Source organism: Podarcis bocagei (genome assembly GCF_964188305.1).
Source record: "Podarcis bocagei genome assembly, chromosome: 8".
Taxonomy (NCBI): domain Eukaryota; kingdom Metazoa; phylum Chordata; class Lepidosauria; order Squamata; family Lacertidae; genus Podarcis; species Podarcis bocagei.
This window is the reverse complement of record NC_138133.1, coordinates 59,875,031-59,893,660: the sequence shown is the minus strand read 5'-3', so window position 1 is coordinate 59,893,660 and position 18,630 is coordinate 59,875,031. Positions and strand designations below refer to the sequence as shown.

General features: G+C 40.7%; 1 protein-coding gene across 4 annotated transcripts in view; it reads left to right on the top strand.

Annotated features, from left to right (window-relative positions):
- Nucleotides 1–18,630, top strand: part of STAU2 (staufen double-stranded RNA binding protein 2) — a 146,300-nt gene that overhangs the window by 40,840 nt on the left and 86,830 nt on the right. For all 4 annotated transcript variants that reach the window (XR_014010631.1, XM_081204620.1, XM_081204621.1 and 1 more), the window contains exons 9-11: nt 6,473–6,610; nt 10,599–10,730; nt 13,531–13,591. Coding sequence is in view for 3 of the 4 variants with exons in the window: in XM_081204620.1 (XP_081060746.1) it covers nt 6,473–6,610; nt 10,599–10,730; nt 13,531–13,591 (331 nt within the window). In the remaining variant the exon portion in view is untranslated. The remainder of the gene's footprint in view (nt 1–6,472; nt 6,611–10,598; nt 10,731–13,530; nt 13,592–18,630) is intronic.

Genomic DNA, 18,630 nt, shown 5'->3' with positions numbered 1-18,630 from the left:
ACCACTTGACAACTGAGTTACAGAATCTCTCAAATGTGTTAATCGCCAACGGATACCAGCAAAACAGGGTTACGAAGCTAATCCAAAAAGAAACACCCCCCAAAAACCAAGACACAGAAGAAAACAATGGCATGGCCCTCCTTCCTTATATCAAGGGCACTACAGATAAAATTAGCAAAATCCTCCATAAACACAATATCAAAACAGCCTTTTGCACCAACCAAAAAATAGCCAATATCCTCAGAAACCCAAAAGATAAAATCCAGTTAGAAAACCAAGGGGTCTATGAAATACCCTGCAAAGTCTGCCCAGCCACGTACATTGGACAAACAAACAGACGAATAAATGCACGTATCGCAGAACACAAGAATGCCGTCAAAAAAGAAGAAAAAACTTCCTCTCTTTACCAACACATGAAAGAAACAGGACACGAAATTAATTTTGCAGATTCCAAATTGCTCTTTAACATGGAACATCACCACAAGAGAATAATCATGGAAGCCATCGAGATAGAGAAACACCCTCACAACATGAACAAGCGTGACGACACGTCCCGCCTGCCAGACATCTGGAAATTAGCCCTCCCCACAAAAACCGACACCAGAACCAGAGGCACACAGAACGCCATCTCCAATCAACCACACCAGACCCAAACCCAGACCCTCTCCACAGATAAATTACAGACACCATCCAGTAGCCAAACCATAGTGGCACCTCCGGATGCTGCACCCCCCTGCAATCCCTACACAGATCTGGCTGGCACAGGGCACAAAACCACAGCTCGCCCCTATACACGAAGCCAAGCCAGAGCACAACTAAGTGCAGTACAGCCATCTTCTCAGAAAAACTCTTCACAAGGTCAAGAGGTCAAGACACGAAAGCTTTAGCAACTAATCCACACCTAATGACCCTCCTAAGTGGTACTCAGAATATCACTCAAGTAATCACTCAAGATATCCCTCAAGTAATTAATGAACAAAAGAAGAAAAGGCACATTAACCTAGGAACTTCCTATCTGCCCAGAACGTTGGAGGCTATACACCACACCCCCTCAACAGTATTTATAGGAACTCAAACACTGAGATCCTGCTCTGTTCTAGTAACAAGAAGCCGAAAGCACCAGCCTGAAGATGACGAGTGAGACCTCGTCGAAACGTCGCCTAGACACCCCAACTCTTACACGGGAAGACACCCGAAGACACCAAAACCTACATATATATATATATATATATATATATATATATGCATGCATGTATAAAAAGGGTTTTAAAAAAATGATTATAAACACGAAATCAGTTTGAAACTGCACATACATAAAATCAGTTCGAATCCAAGACAGATACCAGCTTGGATAACGTTTTTTGAAGGTTTGTGGACAAAGGAACATCTTTAGCAGGCACCAAAACGACTATGGAAAAGGTGCCAAAGTGCTAGCATCTTGGCCCAAGGGCTACTACTATGCTTTTAAACCATTGGGGGTGGAGCCTCAAAAGTACATTCAGGACCTGGAATGATATATTAGTCATTGTTTGGATCTAGGATTCTGTAAGAACAAATTCCTTGAACCCAGTGATCTGTCCATGGTCCTGTAAGGCTTTGATCTGATTCTTGCTCCTAAACTTCAGACCTATATTGGCTGCCTGCTAACCTGCTGGTGTCATCTGCCTGCCCTCCTCCTTGATCCTGGTTCTCACTATCTTCTCAGAGGTTTCCTTGGCTACTTAGCAGCAGGACAGTCTCAGTCTAGGAGAGACCTGCACATTGCTGAGCAGTGAGCCAGACAGGCCCAGAGGAGAAGCCTACTGCCTTGATACAGCCTTCGTCTGCTTGGGGGGAGGATCCAGAGTAAGAGGCTAGAAGAGAAGGGGAGCAGTGGTCAGTTCCAGCAACGTCACCAGCTGAATAAGTCGAGCCTGAGTAACTCTGCTTTGTTGTTACTTTCTGTAAATAAAAGCTAATTGCATTTCGTGCCTCACGTTCTTCCTGCCCTGCGGATGACCTGTGTGTGTTGACAGCACCTTGAAACAGGGAGAGGTCTTTCATGTTACCTAGAACTTGATTTGTTTATTATAATTTTATTAAGATACCAAGGATTGAACCTCAGACCTTCAGCACACAAAGCATGTGCCCTCCCTAAAAGGAGAAAAGGCTCATGGAACTACAGTGGAACAATACGTGTTTGTGTACTAAATGACCGGGGGGAGGGGCAGAAATCCAGGTGATCTTGAGTCAGATTATCTTTGATATATATTGATGAAATTTGTCAAAGTTAGCTCCTTCACACAGTCTTGGAATCTAAGACTTTGTGTCTGAAGGAGGTGTAAACTTTTCTGTTCAGGGTTTTTACATTAGTTAACCAAAGATTGCTCTTAGCAGTGAATTCAAAGAATCAAATTTCCACGGATTGAAAGCTGGTTTTCTTTGCTCACACTTTAAAATAATCACTACTTAGAAGTTGTGTGATATAACTCTTTGATTCTCAGGAACTCACTGCAGATCCAGGTCCTAGTTGCCTTATAATTATCATGTCCATAAGGACTTGTTGAATGGTAACCAACCCATCCATCAAAACTGTTTTTTCTGTTACAGGATACTAGTGTGCTTTCTAGTGGTGTAATGAAGCTTCTTTCTTAACCTCCTAAATTCCTGTGAGCTCAAGTTTCTTAAATGGAGTGTTTATTCATGGTGGCAGTGGATTTATTGCTTCTTCTAGGATTCATGAGCTTCAGTCTAGAGGGGCTGGTCCTGATTTGTGTATTCATCCGAAATTCCTCCTGAAAGCGGGGAAAGGGCTAGAGTTAGACTTATCTGCATTAAATCTGATCAAACTCAGGTGTTGTACAAGTCAGCCATATGCCATCCCCTATATAATTTGTGAAACATTACCACTTCGGCTCAGCATCATAAAAACGATCTTTTTAGCTTCTCATCTCCACAAAAGATTTTGCAAGCATCCCTTCCCTACCTGATTTTATTTTATTGGGGTGGTTTGGGCGGGGGGGGGAGGGTCAGGAGGAAAATAATTATGCAGTAAAGCAGTTAAAACTATTTCACCATGAATGATGTTTCCTTGCACCTTGTTAAGTTGCATGCAGCAATGCAAAGCAGGTGCTTTCAGAATTCAGATTCTTTCAGCACAGTTACCCAGCTTACAAGCTCTAATTACTAAAGAAAATCACAAAGCTAAATTTGATGAAAGGCAGCCCAAGCAACAGCAAACAGTTAAATCTGGAGGGTTTGGCTATAAGCTGATTTAATTTTACTGAAGCTGGCCAGCATCCGTCTGTCTCGGGAGGCAATGGAAGAATGCCCCTTCATGGGTGAAACCAAACCATTGGAGAGTTAAGCTCCTACAGTGGCTGTAGAGACCGATATGAGAGAGACACGTTTGTTGCAGCTGTCACTATTGGAAGCAATTTACTGAAGCTATTAGAACAACTTATCCATAAATTTGCTAAATGTTTATCATTTGGATTAACAGATGATAGCCCATTTCTGATAAATATACTCTATTAATGCAAGTATTGTTTGGACAATGAAGAATAAGACTTCAATATTTGAGGCCCTGACTCTCAGAGAACAAGCTGACCTAAAGAAACTGAGGTGGTCAGAGAGGTTGTTGAACATGACATTCAGGGATGTGATAGTGACATACCACTTCCAGGCTCTGAAGTCTCAGGGAAGAAGGATGTCACTTTGAGTGAGAGAGAAATTATCCTTTTGAAGAGGCCTTTTCCTTGGGAAGTGAGCAGGTTATTAACTCATGTCAAGGATATTCCTGTGAGACTTCTTGGTACTTCTTGGAGACTTCATTCACTGGTGACATATATAGCTGTGTTTCTGATAAGCATGAAGGCAACCAGGTGACTTGCCTGCTTGGTTCAAGGGTTACAGATCTTACACGTTGCCTTGATGAGCTAGTAGATAGGGCTGGGGAGAGTTCAATGGTTGTGGGGCATGTTGGCTCCAAGGATGTGGGAAAATGTTGTTTTTCTAGGAGAAAAAAAATAGATGGCTATGTAGTAGGTTGAAAGTCCAGGTCGTTCAAAGTGGCTTTCTCTGAAATGCTAGCCAGGGCCTGCAAGACAGGCAGAGCTGAGGAGGCTCAGGATATGAATGAGACAGTGGTGTCAGGAGTGGGTGTTTGGAGATGTTAGGCATTGGGGAACATTTTGGGATGATCAGGGCATGTACAAAAAGGGACAGGCTTCATTTGAACAGGAATGGAAGTACACTGTTGGCACTTAAAATAAAAAAAGGTGACAGAGCAGCTGGGAGAAAGCCGATAGGAGCAGAGAATCATCCAGTTCTGGATAAGTCATCCAAAATCATGTGTTTTTTATTGTTCAAATGGGAGATGGGTAGAACTGGGCAGTGAAAGTGCAGTGGAATATTATAGCAATTCAAAGAAGCAAAAGTGCTGTAGGGTAAAATGTATGTGCCAGAGACATTAGGAGAAAGACATTGCATTATAGTTGCTTATGTGCTAATGCCAGAAGCTTCTGAGCCAAGATGGGTGAGCTGAAGTGAACATAGATATAGTGGGCATAATCTGGTGGAATGGAAGCAAACAACGGGACATCGTTATCTATGAACTTTTTAGGATGATCAGTGAAGGGTGTTCTGGAAATAGTGTCACACTGGATGTTGAATAGAGTCCAACAAACTAGAAATCCCAAAAGGCACAGTCTGTGAGTGGCAATCCTGGGCCCCAGGGGTAATTTAGTAATGGGAACATACTACCATCCACCTGATCAAAACGCCCAGAGCAATCTTGAGATGGAAAGTTAAACCAAGGAGGCATTCAAAGGCAGACATGTTGTAGCAATGGAGGCTTCAGTTACTCTCACATGGACCAGTACATGTGTGTTGCAGTCACGACAAAAAATAAGACTATAAAAAGCTACTAGCCAGGATGCCTGTGCATAACCTCTATTGTCAAAGGTGATAGGCCTATGAATACTAGCTGCTGAGAATAACAAGTGGGGAGAGAGATGCTGATGTGCTTCCCATAGGCATCTTGTTGGCCACTGGAAGAACAGGATGTTGGACTAGATGGGCCTTTGGTTGGATCTGGTAGGGTTTGTCGTATGTTCATAGGAGGGATTTTTATTTTTCCATTTATATACTCCTTATCTAAATCCTAATGATATTTATGGTTTGCATATTGATAAGGTAGCTCATATTTATTTAAGTAACTTGAACACTTTTGCTGTGTGTGTGTGTGTTTTAGTGTTGTCTTTATTATACAGTTGTTTATTGTTTAAAAGTGCAGTGACCTATAACCAAACATGTTACATTTTGAATTACTGACTAGCTTACATTTAACAACTTTATCTTAGCTGACTTGCAGATCACTGCTGAAGTCTGTATGCAAACTTCATTCATACCTCACTTATAAATTCTTCCTTACTATTGTGGCATAAGACCCAAACACATATGGCATTAGATAAATTATTTTGTGCCTTAATCTCCCTGCACATGTTACTGCCAGCGCACACTTCCACACTATCAGGTTTGATAGCTATCTGCATCAAGCAAGCATTTACCTTACACTTAATTTATCATGGGGGATGCTTTATATAGGCTGTCTGGGGGTGGTGGGGCGAGTGTCAACCTATCTTTCGATCTTGTCTTGTTGTGTAATGTTAGGAAAGCTAATCTCTCTGACCTTTCTCCTTTCCTGTCTTTATAAGTGGTCCAGTAAAATTCACCAAGCTCACAGTATTGTTGCAAGGACTGAAATGGACAAAACCCTTCAGAAGGGTGGGTTCCCTAAGTAGTTTCTATATTCTGTATAAATTGGAATGATGTCTGAGGTAAACTCAAGGAGCGATAATGCCTTGGTGCAAATCTGGGAGGTTTTATTGAGTTTGGAAAGCTGAAATGAAAAATATTCTGGGAAAGGCACTCCACAGTTCTTTGTGCAATGTAAGTCAGAGGTTAGGCAACTTTTCTGTTTTGTTTTTTAGTGAAAGGTGGTAGGATCTATTTAGTGAAAGGTGGTAGGCACCCCAGGCCTCAAACTCTAGAGCGAGAGAGAGCCAGATAGTGCCTGAAACATTGTGCTGTGCAAACCGTCAAACCTTGGTTTCTAAAACTGGCTTGTTTAGACAAACAATAGCTAATGCTGACCGCAGTTTCCTGTTTGAATGAAAAAGGAAGCTGCCATTAACAGGAAATGAAAGCAAAAACTTCTGAACTCTTCCTTGCAGTATGCATATGAGAATGTTGTGGTTGTTTGAAAAAAGTTATTATACAGGTATAGTTTATTGTGCATAAGCAAGATGGGTGGATGCCACTTGTATGGCTATGTTTTCATATGATGACACCTGTGGAGATGTGTTCAGGAGTTCTCAACGGATGTAAACTGTTGGAAGTGGAATGGGTGAGAACGCACCTTCGCAAAGGAACATACTTTATAACTGTCTTCAGAACAAAGCCTGTTTCATTTCTTCCTCTCTCTTTTTAGACTGGACCAGAATATGGTCAAGGAATGAACCCCATTAGCCGTCTGGCTCAGATTCAACAAGCCAAAAGGGAAAAGGAACCAGAGTATCTTCTTATTTCAGAAAGGGGAATGCCTCGTCGCCGAGAGTTTGTTATGCAGGTGCCTCAAATTGTGTTCAGATTGGTGCTTTTTGCTCTACTTATTTTACTCTGACAAAAGAAGAAAAAAGATTAACACAAGTATAATATTTCAAATGTTTTAAATAATCATTTAAAACTTTGTCATTCTCTGTTCAACTTTTCTTGCTATAGAAGCAAGCTAATGAGAGGAACAGTGCTGTCATTAATTTTTTTCTCTGTGTTTAACTAGCTATCCCTGCCAAAAGGATGCATTTTTAACACACAAATTTTAACACTACATGTAAAATATACATCAGTACAAGTATCCAAATGTTTCCAAATGTTTGAAACCACTGGTTATCAGATTTGGGGAGCCCATGGGCACATATGGAATTCTGAGAATGTGGTGTGGGCATCACTCACAAAATGGTTGCCCCGGGGTGTGTCATAGCATAAACGGCTGCCACGTCTAAAAGAGCAGAAAAAGATGCAGAACCACAAATTGTGCATATATGGAAAGCTTTAATAAAACAATGTTGGAAACATAAACAGCCAAACATGTTCCAAGAATCTATGTTTCCAAACATTGCTAAGTCTGGTCTGTTGTGTTGCCTGTTGCTGGTGACATGTTGCAAATTAGAAGAAACACATACATAAATATCCCTGAATTCAGTTGTTGCATTAATATAAATGTATAGTCACAAGTAAAAAGATGCATTCAGTGCTGGCTGGCTAGTAATCGTACTCTTGTTATTATTTGCTTAAATATTGTTTATCCCACTCTTCAGTCAAAAAAGACTCCCAGAATGGCAGTACAGATCATTAAAACAAAGCCAGTCCCTGTTCAGACTTACACTCTGAAAAGACTGGACATAAAAGGATAATGGATTTGGATGGAGGAGGAAATAAGCAAATGCATTTACAAGTTCTTCATTACAAAAATATCAAACTCAGAATGGGAAAGAACAGCTCACTAGAGACAACTCATCAGAGAAGTGGTGGAAAACACGGCACCAGACTAGTGTGATGATTGAGGCTGAACATTATCTGCAGTGTACAGAAAAGACTCAGCAAGCAGTTTATTGTTTCAAGTCCAGGGAAAAGTGAATCAGTCAATACTGTAAAGCAACCCCCCCAACAGTCATAAAATTGACAACACACCCTAAACGATCTCAAAACTTCAAGAGTTGTAGAACTGAGAGAGATCGTTTGATGAGGTGGGGTTAAAGCCCCTTGCAAAAGAGCTCTTTGAAGCAGCACTTCTTTTATTAGGCAGGGAGAGGAGAAAGGAGCCTGCACTGTATAATGCAAGTTTCTTTGTTCTCTCCCCCACTTCCTACTGACATGCTTACTTAAAAGAGAGGCACAGAGCTACTTCAAAGGGCACTTTTGCAAAGGGCTTTAAGACAGTCCTTCCTATTCCATTTGATCCTCCATTTACAAGCATCCCCCTCCCCTCCTCCAACATCAGGGATGGCAAGGAGAAGTGTGGGAAGGCTCACAAAGCATAGGTCTGGCGATGCTCTTTGGACTGCAGTTCCCATACTTGGGAATCCCACTCACAAGCGATTTTACAGGTGGGCAGGACAACCCACAACAATGTGATGTCAGTATTAAGGATCTAGCGTCTGGAGCCAAAAAGGTTCCCGGCCCTGTTGTATAGCTAAAACTGGTCAGATAGTTTGTTGCAGGGGGACGGGGGGAGGGCTGTGATGAAAATTGCCTTGGCTTGTCATATAAGCATAGCTGTCAACCATCCCTTATTTGGCGGGAAAGTCCCTTATCCCAGCGCTGTGTCCTGCTGCTGTCCCTTATTGATGATGTCCCTTAAATTTCCCGGGTTTCAAAGGAAGCAGCTCCTCTCCCTCCCTCCCTGCTGGCCAGGGAGGAGGGAGGCTCCAACTGTGTTGCTTGGCTGCGTTGCTCACCCAATAAGGTGTCTAAGAACGACTGGGGGGTGGAGCTTGCATGCCTTGTGCCAGTGAAATTGGCTGCGTTGCCTGGGGACTCGTCTTTGCTCAGCGCTTCCCAGCGGAGAGGTGATGGTGGTTTTCCTTGCTGCACCGCCTTTGCCGGGTTGCTGTGCTGTGGGAACCACCACTTGAGGCTTTGTTTGGCTGCCAGCTGGGCTTTCTGCCTTTGGCTCTGAGGGGCTCAGAAGTTGAACATACCTGTACTCTGAAAATCCCTTATTTTGGCTGCTGGTCCCTTATTTTCGAGGCTGCAGGTCCCTTCTTTTCAAATCTGTAAGTTGACAGCTATGCATATAAGCCACCATTACTGGGCAGCAAAGGATGGGTGCAAGTCCAACTCTCATCTTTCTCCAGTGCAGTGCTGACTGCAGTTGGAAGAGGGGCATCCCTAGCCATAATCAATCTAAAATATAGGAGGAAAGGAGGAAAGCTGTTATCCGTCTGTCCCACTTGCAGTCTCTCTCTCTCTCTCTCTCTCTCTCTCTCTCTCTCTCTCACACACACACACACACACACACACACACAAGCTAATACCCTTCTATCTGGTCATGAAAAAGAGAAAGGATGTTGGATACTGACAATTTTATAGACATATTACACATTATGCCTTTTCTTTGAAGGGACATTAGTTAGAATATGCTCCCATCAAAGTTTTGCATTTTCAGGTCTTGCTGATTTCAATGGGAGAATTAAGCTTGTGTTTGAAACTCCTATGAAAAGCAACAAAGTTGTTTGACTGTAGTTTGATCCTGCCTGTTTCTTTTAGTTGAGATGTTTCTACTGGTTGTAAATAAACTTTGTAACCTAAGACACATGATACTGTTTTTGAAATTTTCATGCTAAAATCATATCACATTAGACAGAGCCAGAGTCCCACAAGATTTATTATGGCCTTCACAAACTTATCAAAGTAAATTGTCTTTTGTATAAAGTGCCTAAACCATGTTTTCATTTGTTCTGATTGAATGTGGAAATAAAGTATCTAGAGATAATATGTTCATTTTTATCTGTCACACAAAGAGCAAGTTTAGATGTGATGAAATGGATCCAATTACTTATGCTGACCGTTAGATAAACAGAAGAAAACCTCTGATGACATTAGTTGGTGTTCTGTTCCCAAAGTTAATTTCAGCAAGCTTTTTCTTTGTAGTCAGACCTTTAATCCTTGATAGAGGTTACAATAATACCTAAACCAGCTTTACAGGTCTGAGAAAGAACAGTTCATGCATCATGCAATTAATTTTCACTTCATTGTAGTTTTCTAATTTTATTTTATTTTTAAACCAAAACATTTCATTTGTAGCATAATTGTACATGTCTATTCGGGAATAAACCCCTTTATGTTCAGTGGGACTTTCCCTCAAATAAGTGTCTATTGAATTGCAGCCTTAATCTCAGTTCACTTTCTTTAGAACTTCTTACCTGCACAGGTCTGACAAAGCCTGAGCCTCAGCATATTTCAGAAACACTGCAAAACGTTTGCAGTGAAATAAACATTTAGTTGCAAGGAATGCACAGAGAGTGCTTTTAATGATTTGATAGATAGCAGATTTTTTTGTTTTTTGAATACATAATTTATATCAGCCCTGTTATTTCCTTCAACTAAGCAGAAAGTGTACAGGGTTGCATTTGTAATGTTTTGAGGAAAGACTTATTTTCTACAAAAACAAATTCTCTACGATGCAGCTGAAATCCAAAATTATGAAATTATGTAAGTGTGATCAAACACATTTCCCAAGAAATAAGCTTTCAAATTGTACAGTTATACAGTACATTTCCTCTCATTTTATCTTCATAGCAACCCTATGAAATATGCTAGGTTGAGAGAAAGTGACTCCTGAAAGTCACCAGTTAGTTTTGTGACTAAGAATTTGAACTTGGATTTCTCTTGATTCACAAGTTCAGTACAAAAGTACTACAAGAACTTCAAATACGTGTTTGTCTCTTAAGACACTCACAAACTTCAGAAGTGCTTCTGTGCATAAGTATATTCCTACTCTTACTTTCCAAGATCAATGTTATAATGATTAACACCTTTTTGTTCTGTTTTACTAGGTCAAGGTAGGAAACGAGATTACAACAGGTACAGGCCCAAACAAGAAGATAGCAAAAAGAAATGCAGCTGAAGCAATCTTGCTACAGCTTGGCTATAAAGCCTCATCTCCACTTCAAGAACAGATGGAAAAGGTAAGAATTATACCTGATACAGGAGAGGGATATCTTCACGCTCTCTCAGCACATAGTTCTTCTAAGATCTTAGACAGGGATGGGGAACCTGTGGCCCTCCAGATGTTGTTGGGCTCCACCTCCACAGCTGGCATGGGAGTCAGAGATGGTGAGAGTTGTAGTCCAGCAATATCTGGAAGGCCACAGGTCCCCATCCCTGACCTAAGACTTTAAATATATTCGGTCTCATTGCTGTGGGTAGATGTGTTCTCAGTTTGCTGTACCTAGATTTAGCTTTCTGTTGCAGTGGCTCGTAAGAGACAGCATCAAAAGAAAAACCCCCAAAAGCAAAGCAAAGAGGCAGGATCTCAAGAAGGTTTTTTTAAAAAGTTAACCACATGACATAGTCCTTGTAAAATACTCAGTAGAGCAGAACTTTCCAAACTGTGTGTCGCATCACATTAGTGTGTCATCAGCTGCAGTGTGTAGGGGTGTCGCGCAAACACTCCCTGTGCTCCTCCCAAGGCTGGAAAGGGATTTGCTTAACCTTCGGTTTGCTAGTAAATCTGAATTATTGTGTCACAAAATGATTCAGGTCTAAAAAGTGTGTCACCGACATGAAAAATTTGGACAGCTCTGCATAAGAGTGAAGCGTTGATTAGGTGTCTTCTGCGGAGAAATCCTGGGGCTCTGAAGATCCTTAGGATAAGTGGTTTGAGGATGGAAGCTCTCAACATCATTTTGAAGCCTTGCCTCTCTTGGTTTTTAGTGCTTCCTGGCAAGGGGAGATGCTTCTTCACCTGATGTCAGTTGTTTGATAAGTAGGCAGTCCTGCCCACCTGTCAAAATGGCCTGTGCAGCTTGGGGATCTTAGTATCTGACCACTAACTGGAAATTTTTCCCTGCCCATGGTCTGCCTGAAAGCAGGTTTCAGACGTAATTGTGATGAATTGAACCTAGGATCTTCTGCATGAAAAGTGTGTGCTCTACCACAGAGTCCAACCCTTTCCCCATGCAATGCCTGCATCCATCTAAATCCTTATTCCAAGCACATTCAGACACGGTTCTAAACTGAAACCTTTCCATAGTGTAATATATGGGATTTTGCCAAGAGCTGCTACTGAAGGATAATAAAACTAGTCCTCAAACATCTTGTGGTAGATCCCACACCCCTGAGCAAATTCGTTATAGTAACAAAATGAGTTCCTTTCAAGTAGAGCTGTTGCCTTGTTAAAGAATTAATAATTGATTAAGAAATTTATTACATTTGCATATGAAAATTGCATATGAGTAAAAATATTTTTTTCTAAAGAAAGGAACCTATGCTTGTTTTCAGACAGTGCATGCATGCGTCCTGGCAGGCATCACAGAAGAAAAGGCATTCATTGCAATTTGAGAGACAAGGGGTAACACCTCTTAAGATGGTGCTTGCCGTGTGTTCTTATAAACATTTGTATTAAATGCTATCCAGTTTAATCATGGACACCTTTTTGATCAACTGAAAGCTTTTAGATAAATTTATCTAACCAAGAAAATCTACAGTGCTTGGGGTTTCTTAGATTAAGGGGGAAACAACCATTAAGAGGAGACATGAAAATCTTGCATGGCATTGAATAAGTGGATACAGAATACTTTTTTTTCTCCTTCTGGGAGAAAAAACTGGGAGCCATCCAGTGAAACAGATTGACAGGAAATTCCAGAGAGTGCGTAATTAAATTATGGAATTTGTGGTAACAACATGTGGTGATGGCCCCTAGCTTAGATGACTTTAGAAGGGGATTCAACAAACACGTGGAAGAAGAATCAGTCAGTGGCTACTAGTCATGATGACTGTATTATCAGCTTCAGATTTAGAAGCAGTATGGGCACCCATGACTACTTGTTGCAAAGGAACAATGTTGCTGAGTATCTGTTCCCAGGGCGTATGGGGTGTTAGGAGAGGGGTGGTATCACTGGTGCTCCTTCTGGGGTAGTTTCCCCAACTTTGGTTCCCAGTCTGTGGCTCCCAGAAGCTGTCAGTATGAAATAGCAGCCACATCATGGTGAGTTAGGGACTTCCCCTGCATGAGAAGACAGGCTTGGGCAGATTGAGTGGACGAGAATAGTAGGTTCAAGAGTCAAGAAACTGGTTTCTGCCTGTGCTGTAGAGGGAAGTGAGGGGCAGGTGATGCTCTTCAACCTGGGAAGGTAACCCATGTAGGAGAAGGAAAACCTCCACTGCCTTGAGGAGGAGAAAAGCCTAAAGAGCAAACCCTGCACAAATCCAGAGTGGAGTCCCTAAGACAGTTGGATGGCACCTTGTACGCCTCCTTCTGGCAAGTCCTGCAGCCCAGCTGGTGCCAGATGTATTGCTCTGCTTTCTTTTGGACCATGTCAGTGAGGCCGAGAAGCGGGTCTTGTCATCTGTGCATCCCAGGACCTCAGTACACACTGCCCAGGCTTACGCCCCAGGGAGGTCACTTCTGTGCTAATGCAGAGGTTTGACTTCAGACCCGGAGGTGTATCCTGTTGTCTTTTGAGACAGATGGATGCTAACAACATCCTGTTGCTAGATGGCAAAAACAGGAGACAGTTTCGTGTCGTATTTGTGGGCTTCTCAGAGACATCTGTTGGCCATTGTGGAAAATAGGGTGCTGCACAAGATGGATATTTGGTTTAATCCAGCAGGACTCTACTGATTTTCTTATCGATAAAACAGTGCAGCAGAACTTTCTTAACATCCTACCCCTGCTGACAAATTTCTATGTATACTGAAATGTTATTTCACAGTATTTATGCTTTATATCATGCAGTCATTTTTGTTCTTTTTTATCTTTGTCAGCCAGGTGACATCAAGGGGTGGAATGGCCAAAATGTTGAATATCCTGAATCAGCAAATAACAGTAAGTGACATTTCTATATTCATTCATTTTTAATATTCTCTCACCTTCTGCTCCGCATTAAACTACCATTTTAAAATTATTATAGATAATGTTAGTTTATCCAGAACATTTTTTCTGGTACAGTATATGTCTTTTTTTTTAAGGTTTATAGTCTTGTGAAGAAAGATGGTAGCCTATGTTGTGCTTGTGAAATGGTACATCGCAATATTTTTCTTTTCTATTTTGCAATGCATGCGTTGCCTAATACTTTATTAATTCCCCCCTCCCACTTTTTAGTCTTTGGCTAGCAATCTGAACATGAGCTTATGATTGAAGGGTAAAAGACTGGGACAAAATTTCAGATATTGTAGAGATATCAGTTATGCTTGTTCCATAAGGTTGGTTTTGTTGATGTTTTTATGTTGTCCTTCTGCTCTTGATGGTTGGCATCTGAGAAGTGGAAATCTATAAAGGCTTGACTTCTAAAGATTCCCAGAGCATATGTAAAACCATAGAGACCATTAATGAAGTTCTCTTGCCAGTTTCAAAGGTTGTGTGAGTAGACCTAATCATCCGACTGAGTCTAAGAACTCTTGGCTTGGGAAAATGTCCTGAAGCATTTGTAATTTCTTCGCAATGCATTCATTTTGAGATACACAAATTTTAAACGATTCTCTAGAGGCCATGGTTTTTAAAAACAGATGATCTTTGGTCCTATGGAAAAACATGGCTTAAACTAAAATTTAGGTGAACAGATATTTAACGTTCTTAGAGCAAATCCACATCATACATTTAAAGTACCCCCAATGCATGCTTAAAGCACGTGACTTCTCCCCAAGAATCCAGGTAACTCTGGTTTGTTAAGAGTGCTGGGAACTGTATCTCTGAAACTACAATTCCCAGGTATTTGCCCCTAGTCCATCTTCTTCTCCCAAGAATGTTACTTTGTCCTCAAACTTGCCATAATTTCCTCTAATCTTATAATGAAGCTTCTTCCGGCTTCTCTCAAATTCCTGTCATCATTGTTTCTCCTTCTGCTTGCCTTTCCTCATTTTTGTGGTTCCCTTTGGCCCTCCTGAACATTTACTGCTTCACACATTTCATCCAGCTGTCTTTCCTGATGCACATCACTGACAATCTCTGAGACACTGGCAAAGAAGTAGAAACAAAAACCCTAACTCTTAAGCTTAAAAAGTACCTTGGAAATTTATGTTTCTGATTCAGTTCATCTTGTGTTAATAGTAGCTGAAAAGACTATAGTTAGTTTCTGATATAAGAGTTCCTGATATACCTGAGCCCCACCCATCTCAAAACAGGACACCGGGTAATCCAGTTGAAGCTGGCTTTATGGGTGTGAAAGACCAGTTTTAATGGATCTGGAGAATATAGATTAGTACATGTCTGTGCAGATTAAGGCCAGGCTTGTGTGTGTGTGTAACAGCTGCTTCTTAAGCAGAATTCACCCCATTACATTTTAACATGCTTAACTTGTTCATGTCAATATTGAATTTAAATATTGGCTAAATAAACCATCTATGGCCTTTAAAACTGGTGTGGTTGTGGTGGTGTTTTTGCTTGCTACTATGTTAGGCATTTTCACATTTTGATATTGTAAACTGCCCTGTGGTCCTCAGATGAAGGGCGGTACAGGAATTTAATAAATAAAATAAATAAAAATAATTAATTAGTTTATATAACATCTAACAATATTTTAAAATCGCTGTATATTTTTCATCATTATAGATCAGAACACTTGTCAAAGCACAGTTTTGTTGAAATATAGGAGATGGGTGGTTAGATTTAACCCCACAAAAGCTAATTGCAATATCTAGGGTGACTGTTGGGTATTGAGAGTGTTGTGATTGGTGCCAGAACTCCAAGAAGGCATTTTCTGCGAAGAACCAAGAAAAAAATGACTATGCCATAGAATGTATCTGTTGGCCATCGAAAAGATGGATGCCCAGGGTGGAACTACATACTACCTCAGAGGAAAACAGTGGTGTCTCTCAGGAACGAGTGTATTTACCAAATAATGAACGTGAAGGGGGCATTTTCAAGGGTGGATTGGTAGGAAATAGGGGGGTGGTTGACACCCCCCCAAGCGCTGATTCTCCTTGGCAACTACTCCCTCTCACCCCCAAATAATTTTTCTTACCAGCTGGCATTATTTTTGGTCTTGGAATCAGAATTGTAACAAAACGTGGCCAAAAGGGAGGGATTGTGTGTGCTGAAGAAAGGGAGGATTAAGCACCCCCCGTCATCTACTCATACATATCCTCACAGGTCCACCATAGTGTTATGAATCAAACACAAGTTGGGAATCCCTTTGTTTACCTCATACTATGTAGACCTGCTCTCAGGGAACCTAGGATCTGTATTCCTTTAGGCATTCTATGCTGATAATAAAGAGTCCCTGAGTGTGTGTGTGTCTGTGTCTGAATGTGTAGCTTTTAGGATCCCTAGCTTTTAGTCAATCCAAACAAAAGCACTTATGGCATTTATAAAAAACAAACATACATGACACTCTTCTTGGGTGTTGGTCTAACCACAGAGTTTAGACTGGCTGGAACAACGAGTCTGTCACAATAAGAGAAGCTTGGAACTGTGGGCTTGTACCTGTCAGTCCCCTACTGCATTCTTGCAGAAGTTTTACATGAAATTTCCAGCTGAAGTGAGTCCAGATTCAGTGCCTCCAATTCTGACACTATTTTTCCCCCAGGCCCTGCTCTTGTGCCCTTATCACAAAAAATAAAACAGGTTAAGCTTCCAAACAGTTGACTCTCAAAGAAATTGCTATAGTAGTATAATATGTAGGAAGATAAAATGGTCCTCAGAATATCTTTTAAGGATCTCTAGTTCCAATAACCTGTTTTGGTAGGTCAGTTAGAATTATACATGTTTTGTATTGCGAGAGCTTCAGTAGAGTAAAGCCCATCTGCAAGAAGTATCAGTCATCCATGGAAATGAAACCTTCCCATTTCCAAACTGAAAGCTAATTTGGAAAGGTAACTACCATTTTCTGTAGCTTTTCTAATGTTTAAAATGTGTTTTTGCTAAAGTAGTGTTTCCATGCTGTATAGATCTTCAAAGACTCTTTATAACATGGAAGTCCTAGTTAACCTTCCAGTACTGACAGGGAACTTTTTAAATAAAAAAAATCACTGGATAATTTACAGTGCAATCCTGAACATAGAATCTCTCTCTCATATTCTCTCATAGATAGATAGGTAGGTAGGTAGATAGATAGATAGTCCAGTCGCACCTTAGAGACCAACTAAGTTTGTTCTTGGTATAAGCTTTTGTGTGCATGCACACTTCTTCAGATACACAAAAGTTTATACCAAGAACAAACTTAGTTGGTCTCTAAGGTGCACTACTGGACACTTTTTTTATATATTTCGACTGCGTCAGACCAACACGGCTACCTACCTGAATATAGAATAATTATAGAGTTGGAAGGGATCCCAAGGGTCATCTAGTCCAACCCCCTGCAATGCAGGAATCTCAGCTGAAGTATCCATGACAGATGGCCATCCATCTGTTTAAAAACCTCCAAGGAAGGAGAGTCCACTACTTCTTGTGAGAGTCTGCTCAACTGCTGAACAGCTCTTACTGTCAGAAAGTTTTTCCGAATGTTTAGTTGGAATCTCCTTTCTTGCAACTGCCATTGGTTCAAGTCCTACCCTCTAGAGCAGGAGAAAACAAACATGCTCCCTCCTCCATGTGACAACCCTTAAGATATTTGAAGATGGCTATCATATCTGTTCTCAGGCTTCTCTTTTCCAGGCTAAACATACCCAGCTCCTTCAAGCGTTCCTCATAAGGCTTAGTTTCCAGACCCTTGTTTGTCTTGGTTGCCCTCCTCTGACTACACTCAGTTTTCCCTTGCCTCTGTATCCTGAAACCCAAGAGAACATGATCACTTCCTCCCAAGTTTCCGAGCACTTCCACTCCATCAATCAGTTCCTCCCTGTTGTTGAGGACCAGGTCCAAGATAGATGACCCCCTTGTTGGTTCTTCCATCTTCTGGGAAATGAAATTGTCAGCAATGCAATGGAGGAATTTCTCAGACCTTACACTCTTGGCAGAGTTTGAATCCCAACAGATATCAGGGAAGTTGAAGTCCCCCATGATTACTATTTCTCTCCTTTTTGAATGTTTGGTAATGTCTAAACAGAACTGAGTCCTGTTGAATTGAATGGTTTTATGCCTAGGTGAGTGGGGTTAGGATTGCAACTTTAGGGTCAAATAGTCATGGCAGCCCATTCAAAAAAGGAAAAACAAAAAATCAAAACCCAGAATAAAACAGTTTAGCTCTGGTTATATCACAATCAGTGTTCAAAATAATCTTTCTTCAAGGTCATGTGACTTCTAAAAGTACATCAGATAGAACTTAAAATTGAAAACAACATTAGAACATAGTTAATCAGAATCATGGTTTAAACAAGTTCTTCTTAATATACATCAGGATTAAATTCAGTCTACATCTGAAATGTTCATGTGAAAATCCAAAACCATGGAAAACCTTTTATTTGAAAACACTTGTTTTTCTTCCCTAACTCATTTATTACTTTGGACTTTTGCATGAAATCAGGAACTTTGTTCCTTAGGAGTCCATCTGCTCCTGCTGTTTGTTCACCATCTGAAATCATAATCATCTGTTTGTGACACACTAATCATTTTCACAGTAACTAATTGTGATGTCACAAACAGATGATTATGATTTCAGGTGGTGAACAACCAGCAGGAACTAATGAACTCCCAAGGAACAAAGAAGAATAAGCATGGAGAAAAGCAGATATTCATGTCATAGGGTTTTCCCTCTTCCAAATCTAAGTTTGTCTGAATATAACAATTTATGTTTATTGGACAGTACCAGGTAAGAAGCCATGTCAAAACAATTTTAAGCACTGTTTACCAAAATCCCCTAGAAATATATTGTCAATATATGAGGGGAAATAATTTAATAAGAGTGTCAGAACATACACATTTACTTCGTAGTTACTAATATTTTTTGATAAACCAAGTACATTAAGGCAGTTATTTATGAAATTTTGCAT